This window comes from Montipora capricornis, chromosome 6, assembly GCF_036669925.1.
Source record: "Montipora capricornis isolate CH-2021 chromosome 6, ASM3666992v2, whole genome shotgun sequence".
Lineage (NCBI taxonomy): Eukaryota > Metazoa > Cnidaria > Anthozoa > Scleractinia > Acroporidae > Montipora > Montipora capricornis.
In genome coordinates this window covers 8,480,829-8,490,828 of record NC_090888.1, presented here as the reverse complement: position 1 = coordinate 8,490,828, position 10,000 = coordinate 8,480,829, and the positions used below count along the sequence as shown (strand labels likewise).

The following is a 10,000-nucleotide window of genomic DNA, read 5'->3' as shown; positions in this document are numbered from 1 at the left end:
GTCTATCTCCGAAAATCGACGAGATCCCATCGTTTTCCCACTTCTCTCAAATGCGCGCATCGCCTATTATAAAACGTTGAGAAAGGTTGTATCGTTCATTTTGGATAGGCCGCTAACGATTGCTACTAAGATGCAAGGATCTCAATATCTGTTCAAAAATTGAATTTCTTACGTAACCTTTTATTCTCACACCAGGGCGGACACACATAAAGACAGAGAGGCGAAGAGGTTTTGGTTGGGTTCTGACTGCAGTGGCTCCATCTTTTCCGATTAAAATGACTACTTTATCGAGATTTGGGGAGCTTGGCAACTGAGGCGTGTACAGCATGTGTTAACGAGTTTGGACAATGTCGAAAAAAACATTAATTGTGTTTGTAATGGATTGGCGAAAACGATGTTGGGTGGAAAGAGATAAATCTCCGAGTTTTCAAGTGATTATTAAGAAGTCGAGAATGAACAAAATTTGCTACTTGCCTTTCCTTTCACGATGATTCTATGGAGTCACAAGCTAAAGTAATTTTAATATAGTTTTATGAATTCAGTATTTTGATGCATAAAGTCGAAATGATTAGTAAGAGACTTGATATCATTGTCGCTTTATTAATGTCAAAAGATGAACTTTGATAAACTAAAAGATTGATCACTCGGAAATAGGCAAATGCGCAAGCAATTTAAACGTGAGTTCTTTTTATGAGATAAAAATTGAAACAAAAATTACAAAGTTCTGTGCCTAGAAGTGTAAACAATCACGACATTTAGATTGATCTAATTACAGAGAGGACTTTTGTCTCATAGGACAACAGGTGAAGACAAAGGGTCTGAATTATCTTTTTAATTGTTGGACAAATACCTTTGCTGTTTTGTGCGTCAGTTTTTTATTCTATCTAACCTCAAACAAAGTTTACGGCTTCTTTTCATTTCTTTTTGACATTTTTGATGATTTTATTGTTTAATCGATCTCCGTTTCGCTTACAAACGCAAACAAGTCTGTCTTTCTCTGAAAAGACTATTTTAACAATTCTTTTGTTAACGTGAATAACAAAGCTCAAAAAAAGTCTTTGGTCGAGTCGTTTTACAACATGAACAAGGGTTTCCCAAAAGTGCGGTCAATCAAAATGTAATTTCTTCAAAATATTTTAAAAGCTGTTAAGTGAAATTAATACAGACAAAAAAACAGCGTGTGATCTTATCGTTGTTCAAAATACAATGGGTGGAACCACACCGCGCTAACAATAACATACCTCAACACAGACAGAATTTGGAAAGAAAGTTTTGCCGCTAGGGATGTTTCGTTTCTACGATTTTCGTGTTCGCGTTTTGAATGGCACATGTCAGGTGAAAAAGACAATTAAGTACAAAGCCGCTTTTCAACGAGTTTCTTTGAAGTTCGCAGTTTTTTCACCGGAAGTCGTAAAATACAATAGCTTCATTATGGATGCATTACCCGGAAGAGGTCAGCTATGATTTTGCTCTAACTTCATTAACGATGCAGAAGCAATTTCGGTTCCGAGCAAACATGAGCGATTCTTACATCTTCGATAAAATCGACGAAGGGATGAAAACTTTCCCTTGGAACTTTCCTGAAAAGTACAGCCTACCTGAATTCCTACCGAGCCCTGCAAATTTTGTCGATGGGTGAGTTAAGCACACTTTCGACGAAGTTTAAACCGTGAGACATTCCTTTGCTTTGTCGAGCTTTGAGCAGCAGCATCCAGTGAGCTCTAACTGAAATTCTGCTGAATTTTATATCAATCTAAAATTAATCGTAGAAAAGTACTCTTCAAAAGCTTGAATTTTAAGGGTCACTCTCCAAGGTCTTGTTTTAATTCCAAAGCTGTTTATAGCTGGCCGGGGTTTGCTTCTTTCTAAGGCAAACATTGATTGGACCATTTGAGTCTGAGACCCTTTTCTTTTTGTTTTGTAGAGATGCCGATGGAACTGTTAAGTTCGAGCCAGTTTCGGGTAAGCTAACTAGAACTGTGTATAATGCTAAACAACTTGTTAAAAACATCTCCCGGGGTTGCTGCAGTGAGCGCGTGGATCTCTAACTAACTACATCGGGGTAAGATGACAGAATCGCCCTTTGGAAATATTGTGATTGAAAATCAATGCTTTTGAGCCAAGCAATGACTTAGAAAACAGACAAGAAAGCTCGCAAAACGTTTTGATTTAAAAAATATGGATACCCCATATCTTTCAGTTGTTTGATCTTGAGCACAGCCAAAATCATAACAAAACGCAGCAGGGAATTGAATGGTTTTGATTTATTTCCACGTACAGGAAGCGACTTAAGGTAATTCTTTTAGATTCACCACAATCTCCGTGTATTTTCCCTTGTACGTAGTCAGCAATGATATGCTGATAAAGAGAAAACCGTCTTTGATCAGGTCTCTGATGTCGTCTCTGATGACGGGGAATGGCGATTCATACTGGTTGAAGACTTGTGCTTTCACTGCTGCGTCGTTTCTGATCTCCGAATAATTCTTTGTTCGAAAACGAGCCATCTGGTTGGTTCAAAAGAGATACGAAAATTAGTTACAAAATTGACAACAAGTCAAATATTTGAGAACAATATAAGTTCAGCATGCATAGTACAGTCACTCGTCTTAGGGAAACTTTGTGAGAGTTTAGAGTTGCATCAGAATGCACTCTCATTTCTGATCATGTTCTTTATGCCCCTGTCTTATCTGATTGTTCTTAAAGTATATTTTCAAATCAAGATGTCAACTTAACGTGAAGGGTGGAACTGGCGGAATGAGACGGTATTGTTTGCAAAAGGTCAAATGATTGAAGATAAAATCTTGACGCATTATTGTGAATGAATGAAAAAGCGTTTTGAAGTTCCGTACCTATGGTTCCTTGTTTTCAGATAATCCACTTGCAACTCCAGCTGTACTGGAAACCTATTCCTGTTACATTGGAGCGCAACACGATTAAAATTGTCCGAAAAAAAGTTGTGCTATTTATACATTGAGTTCGCTTAAAAGAAAATAACTATTGATCAGAGGAGCGGGTTAGCATTTCGAGAAAGCACTTGTTCGTCGTGAATGAAAAGTAAAAACATGCCTTTCTATTGGCTAAAGTGTGAGCGAGTTTTACCCCTGACGCAAGCATGATCGAACGACAATAACAAGCTCAAAGACTCGAACGATGCAGCTGCAAGTGCACTGTATCGTTTGTTGGGACAATAGAAACAAATTAACGATAAAAAATAAGATGGCTCAAACCTGTGTCAGCACTTCAATAAATTGTACCATTTGGAGGAATTCTCTGTACTACACTGTGTCACCAGATTGCCATGTTATGGTAATTATAGCTTAACAAAATACGATCAATCTTGTGACGTAATAGGTTTCGTTATTGCCGTAGCACTGAGGGGTAGTAACCAATGAAATAATTTTTCACACATTACTGGAAAAATCACTTGGTATTTGAACACTATCATCAAAGGAAAATCACTGACGCTCCCCCCGAATTTTTGATGAGAAGAGCGTCCTGCTGCATGCGCGCTGAGACTGATCGTTAAGACGTGCGCGTCACACAAAACGTTAAGATTATTTCAAAAAATAATAATACGCCAATGATCTTTTTGGGCCGGGCGTACTCTCGTGATAATTGTCTTTTATGCTGATGAATTACAGATTTTTATATCAGCGATATACTGTCGAATGTTGACATTCCTTTGCAGAGCCAAAGCAGCAGGAATACCAAGAGAATCATTTGCACTTTTCTCCAACCATGGAATCGGTAATTAACTGAGTTATCTCACGAATACGTCGCCCAAGAGGTTTGAACATCAGTATGTGCGAGAATGGAAATACTAGCTCTTTCCCAAGGACAACAGGTCATACTAAGATCTCCTGATCGAGAAATTGAGGACGCCATCCACTTGCCCAGTTTTGTTCAATTTCACTATAATCTAAACGCTGTTTGAGAGCTTTTTTCTGGTGCTGGGCTAGCTTTATTTTTTTACCGTCTCTAGCTGTAGGACTGTTGATTTATTGACGGTACTATCTTGTTCATTCTCAATATCTGTTTGACTGATTAAGTATAAGTACAGAAAACCAGAAAAGTCAAAGGGGCTGTGTCATGAAACTTGGCAACCAAACTCAGGCGAAACGTAAAAATAACTACTTGAAACATTAAAAGGAGGTTTAAATAAAACAACAAAAGGACAGGGGCACCCAACGTCAATTTTCGGAAACTATATTTTCGGAAGACGATTTGAAATCTAGAATTTTCGGAATTTTTTTTTTGTAAAATTTCTTGCTTGCCTGCCTGTGCGAGAATTTTCGAACATCTAAAAAATGGTTGACGGATTTTTACCCTAAAAAGGTCACCTAGAATTTTCGGGAGCCTTTTTTCTGGCTGAAAATTTCGAAAAGGTAAGTCTTGATCCCTATAATTTTCCGGGATCACTAGACTTTCAGCTAGGAAATCCGAACAGATGAAAAATTTTAGGTGATAAAATATGCCTATTCTATCGTTTAAATACTTAAATACGTTAAACAATTCTATGTTTAAGTGGTTTTGAACTATATTCTCGTTGGGTGCCCCTGAAAGGAGGCAGGGATGGGCAAAATTGAAGAAGATTGAAATGGATTGCAATTGGTGTTTTTGATAGCTTGTTCCAGGCTCTCAGATGGTGGGAAAAGGGGAACGAGAAAAAGGAGGCGAAATGATCTCTTCCCCAAAGCTAACGATTATCATCATTTCAATTCGTAATTTGCTTTGAATTTACTATTATCTTTAATTTAGGACACTGCGTCCCAGGACTTGTGGTAGCAGAGAAATAAAAAATCATATCTGTGGATTGACTTTGAACTCAGAGCTTCTCCTCCATAGCAACCGCTTCTTTCCGCTTCACCACTTAAGATCAAAACACCAAAAAAAACATTTATTTAAGTTTCCCATAGAATGTCACTGCTGAAGAATTATTAGGCCCAAGCTAGATTAATAATCTAGGCCTAAGCTTTGATTTTAAAATATTTAGCTTTGTCGTGAAGTTTGGAAGCCGACCTTTCGCAGAGTTTAATATTGTTTGTTGTTTAAAATAATGTCCCTGAGCTGCTAGTGGTGTGGTACTCAAGTGGTTAGGTGACGGGTTTATAATCAACATTCGGAGGTTCGAGTCCTACGTCCATACACTTGGGTTGTCTTTTTAAAGATATCTGACCATTTCTCATAATCCATATCAAGCTTTCAGTCTTCTAATTTAACGATAATAGTAAATTCAGAGTAAATTACGAAGTAACTATAATCGTTAATTCAAGGTAGAGAATGGTTTGAATTGAGCGGGGTCCAGCACTCTCTCCAGATCCGGCTCGATTTTCTTCGCTCGTTCTCCAATGTCTGAGGCTCTGAAAGAGCATATGATTTTTTGAAAACTGTTCAGTTTTCCAAAGCTTATCTCTGTTGTTTGTAACTTAAATTTATCTGTTTTTATCTGTTTTTCTTATATATTTTGAAACGAAGCTATGAGTTGTCTTGGTGAAAATTACTTTTTGGATTAATGTTAGAGCGAGTTTCAATTGAGTGTCGTAAAACCAAAACCAAAGTCATTACTTTGGCCAATCAAAAAGGACCGAGACAATCCGGCAAACCAATCAAAACTCGAAGTAATTACACGTAGCCGACACAAAGCGCGGGAAAATGTGTACGCGTGAGCCACGATTGGTTTTGGTTTCACTTCTGATTGGTTGAAAAAATGGCGCGAGAGCTTTGAACCAATCACTAAGTGAAGTAATCATAAACCAAAGTAATTATCTAATTACTTTCGACACTCAATTGAAAACCGCTCTAAGATGAATGGCGAGCAGGGGCTATGGCAACCTGCGCAAAATCAACTGCATTGACATGACAGAGCCCCTTTAAGCTGAATAAGAACAAACGAAAACACCTAAACAACAAAAAAACCTTTAGAGTTTTGTTCAATTCGCTTTGGGAAACGCAAAGGGAAAACTAAAACTTCGATAACTGATACGTGCGAACTAGCGACAGTCCACTGAGCAGTTCTTATGACCAAAAGTTTCATGTTTTAACACGGTTGGACTGGAACGAACATTATTACAGCACTAGTTCCCAGTGCAATCGCGTTAATACAAAAATGGTCCAGATCTCTTCAAGTTTCAAACAAGGGATTTCGGAGGTTTTGTTGCATTAAACGAAATCTTCGTTGTTTATTAGCCGGAAAGTATACCGCCAATGCCGACGGAAGACCCGACAGAAGACTTTTCGGAGCTTGTTGAGCCTCTGACACCAATGGATCCCATGGCAAGATTTCCACCAATTGAACAACAGGAATACATTAATTTATCACCACCACAAGTGACATCACCAAGCACGTGAGCATCATTGGTACCTTTTCCGTCCACACGACCAATTTTTTTGTGACAATTTTATGTGGCAAATACATTTGATTGTGTAGATAGCACAACAAATAAAAGTTGACAATATGCCATTTCTGAGTTCATGTCTGCCTCCTCTTCAAAGCGAGTCTAAGTGCGAAGTTTTTGTTATGAAAATTAGTTTTCATTCATAGAGCGGTTTTCACATGAGTGTCGTAAAACCAAAACCAAAGTAATTACTTTGGCCAATTAAAAAGGACGGAGACAATCCGGCAAACCAATCAAAGTAATTACACGTAGCCGACACAAAGCGCGGGAAAATGTGCACGCGCGAGCCACGATTGGTTTTGCTTTCTCTTCTGATTGGTTGAAAAAGTGACGCGAGAACTTTGAACCAATCACTGAGTGAAGTAATGCAAAACCAAAGTAATTCGCTAATTACTTTCGACACTCAATTGAAAATCGCTCCATGTAAAGTAGAACTAATTACCATCACAAAAACTTTGCACTTAGACTCGCTTTGAGGAGGAGGCAGACATGAACTCGGAAATGGCCTATTAGTTCCACTTTAAATATGAATGAAAACTAATTTTCTTAACAAAGACTTTGCACTTAGACTCGCGTTGAAGAGGAGGCAAACATGAACTCGGAAATGGCCTATAAGGGGAATAACAATAAAAGCAAGGTGACACACGCTAACACCAATCCGGCTAACAACCCGGTGTGACCAACACATCACGCATGCGCACAACCATTTCACCCAGTCAATTAGCAGCCATATGGACAGCTGTTTTGGCCTTTTGGGCCTCATCAGCATGGCGTAGCTAACATACCAGGGGGGTGTTTTTAGCACCAGCAAATACATTTGTCAGATAAGAATTGGACAAATTTTCTCGTCTACACAAGCAAGATTGTAACATAAAAATTGCTCGTGTATTTTACAATACTCTGACAAAAGTCCAGATAGTTTAGGCTACCATTTTGACTTTGTTTATGTTTTACATTAATAAAAGGGATTACGTCTGGTAAACAGTACCTGTTTCAGCAAAAATAAAAATACAATAAAAAGCACTGAGATAAATAGGAAAAAAAGGAGCCAAAATGGGGGGTGGCTAGCCACCCAATTCACCCCCCTGGATCCACCCCTGGGGATTTTTGATAAGGTTTCGTAGACCACTTACACAATCAAGTCTGAAAACGATACCAAGGTTTCAAACATGTAGACAGAAAAATAGGTTGAAAACTCGTCTTTATAAAGTGATCATTAAAAACGATGACATTTCATGCCTCCGGTCTCAGTCCAAATCGGAGAATCTCCTTTACGCGTGCACTAACCTGATTTTAGCGTTTAGCAACGTCTTCGGAACTTCAAACCTATCAAGAGCAAGGATGGCACAGTCGGTTAGTGCGCTCCCTTGGTGCTAGAGGTCCTGAGTTCGATTCCCGGATCTCGCATCCTTGTTTCGACTTTTTTCCTTTCCGTGTAGCTAAGTAGCTTTAAATACCCGTAAAACGGACCTCAGGTTTGTCAGTTGAATTACTGTTGCGAGTTATCGACGTAAACTATGGTTACTTTACTTTACCTTTTTTTTTAACAATTTCAACACAAAGCCTTATAGGGACGATAAGATAGAAGATTTGATCATTGCAGATATAGTAGCCGAAAATTGAAGTGCCCAAAAGTTTAATTGGGAAATAAAATCTACCTTTCAGAAATTGATAGCTAGCTGAAAGTTACCTTCCATTAGGAAATTTCTAGGGAATTATTAGCTTCAAAATTGTAATAATTGTGCGTAACAACGTATATACACTTACGCTTTTACAGGAACGAGTTTCACGGAGAATGCAATTTCAGGATGGTCTTAGAAACTCAGGTATTTTTCAGCTATTGACAATTTTTTTTCGTTTTTCGTTCAAAACACCACTGAGTCGATTAAAGCCAAATAACTTATACAAGCTTTTTTTATTGCTCCTGACAGCCTAAGAAAGTAGCTAATCCTGACTGGATTGTAAGTATCATAATTTTAATTTTAATTTTGTTCCTTTAACAATTTGTCCCTGCTCTTTGCATCAGTGTATAAAATAAAAAGGGCGCGAAAAATGGTATAGTGATCTTGTCTTCTTTTGCTCTCAACTATGTGCTTATTCTTGCAGTATTCTGTCGGCCAGAAAAAGCTCTATATCAAGTCGAAGACTCCTTGTCCTGTGCGATTTTTAACCACGGGTTAATATACCAGTTTCATGTTTTTTCACTCCGTTATAAAATCGTTCTTTCTCTTGCTCAAACAATATCAACTCAAAATTCATCATTTTATTCGGTTCCAGGTCCCCCACCTCACGGAGCCTTTATCCGGGCTATGCCAGTGTTTAGACAACCTGAGCATGCGAAGGATGTGGTACGCTGCTGCCGTAATCACACTGAGGAATACTCAGGTAATTAGGCGCTCTAGCCATAAATGAAAAAGACACAGATGAACGATGAATGCCGACTCAGACACATTCGGCATGATTCGGGTGTACTCGGAAAGTAATCCGAGTCCTTGTCGAACCTATGACTTTCCGATTGCTAGTACGGAGCTTCCCGCGATTTCTGCCAGTGTTACCGCTGGACGTTTCCATTAATCACTTTCATCACATCTTGGTATTTCATTTCCAGGCTCCCCCGCGACTGGCCATTTCCTCCGCTGTGACAACCAGGATGCTGTTTACGACGAGTGCCCCCTTACAACCAGGCACTCGGTCCGCATACCGCTAAGAGCACCTCCTTCAGGTGAGACAAGGTTCATATTTGCTTAGCTAAGGATGAAAAAATCGCTTGTATGGGGTCCACTTATTATATTGACGAAGAATTGAAATTTCGTACAGTTGTTCGAGAACTTTATGGTGGTCGCTATTTACTTTCGACACTCAATTGAAAACCGCTCCATTAACCCAAGAAATAAAAGCCAATTATCGTCCAAACGTGCTGGTAGTGTTTACTCTGTGTTTATATTCAGCTAGGGATTTCACTGGAGTTTCAAACTCTGTTCTCTGGACATTTTTTCTAAAAGGTCGTGCAGGGGATACACATATCAATAATAATTTTATGGGCTCAGTGATATGTGTATCCCCATGCACAAAGCCGTTAAATTCCCTATTACCCAAGAAATTACTTGGCCAATCAAAAAGCTAGGACGGAGACAATCCAGTAAACCAATCAAAATTCGAAGTAATCACACGTAGCCGGCACAAAGCGCGGGAAATGTGCACTGAGTGAAGTAATGCAAAACCAAAGCACTTCGTTAATTACTTTCGACCCTCAATTGAAAACCGCTCTATCAAAATCGTCGTGCATCTAATTAACAATTAGACCCGTAGTCTGCAAGGGCTACGGGTCAATAGCCCATAAGGCGAAGCCGAATGGGCTATTGACCCGTGGCCCTTGAGGGCGAAAGGTCTAATTGTTTTAGTATCACCCAACTAGTCGGACAGAAAAGGCAATGATAAAGTTAGCAATTGCAAGTTGAAGAAATATTTATGTGGGATTAAAACGAAAGAAAGCGTCACACTTTTCGCTACTCGAGGACTATTACTAATAGTCCTCTAGTAGCGTAGCCAATCAAAATGCCGGATTTGCATTAGTCCACTAGTTGGGTGATACTAATTACGTGTAT

At 38.9% G+C, this 10,000-nt stretch overlaps 1 protein-coding gene and 1 long non-coding RNA gene across 2 annotated transcripts in view; one reads left to right on the top strand and one right to left on the bottom strand.

The window, feature by feature from the left end:
- The first annotated feature begins 1,281 nt into the window (after nucleotides 1-1,281).
- The window catches only part of LOC138051394 (cellular tumor antigen p53-like), a 20,046-nt gene continuing 11,327 nt past the window's right edge, over nucleotides 1,282-10,000 (top strand). Inside the window, exons 1-9 of the mRNA XM_068897584.1 lie at nucleotides 1,282-1,635; nucleotides 1,925-1,962; nucleotides 3,689-3,747; nucleotides 6,187-6,344; nucleotides 8,173-8,221; nucleotides 8,327-8,356; nucleotides 8,502-8,571; nucleotides 8,673-8,780; nucleotides 9,004-9,117. Of these exons, the coding sequence (XP_068753685.1) occupies nucleotides 1,436-1,635; nucleotides 1,925-1,962; nucleotides 3,689-3,747; nucleotides 6,187-6,344; nucleotides 8,173-8,221; nucleotides 8,327-8,356; nucleotides 8,502-8,571; nucleotides 8,673-8,780; nucleotides 9,004-9,117 (826 nt within the window). The 5' untranslated portion in view covers nucleotides 1,282-1,435. The remainder of the gene's footprint in view (nucleotides 1,636-1,924; nucleotides 1,963-3,688; nucleotides 3,748-6,186; nucleotides 6,345-8,172; nucleotides 8,222-8,326; nucleotides 8,357-8,501; nucleotides 8,572-8,672; nucleotides 8,781-9,003; nucleotides 9,118-10,000) is intronic.
- Nucleotides 2,064-3,299, bottom strand: LOC138051396 (uncharacterized). The gene is made up of 3 exons (XR_011132791.1): nucleotides 3,228-3,299; nucleotides 2,850-2,909; nucleotides 2,064-2,504 (listed from the first exon to the last, which is right to left on the bottom strand). It is a non-coding gene; the product is annotated as an uncharacterized lncRNA (long non-coding RNA).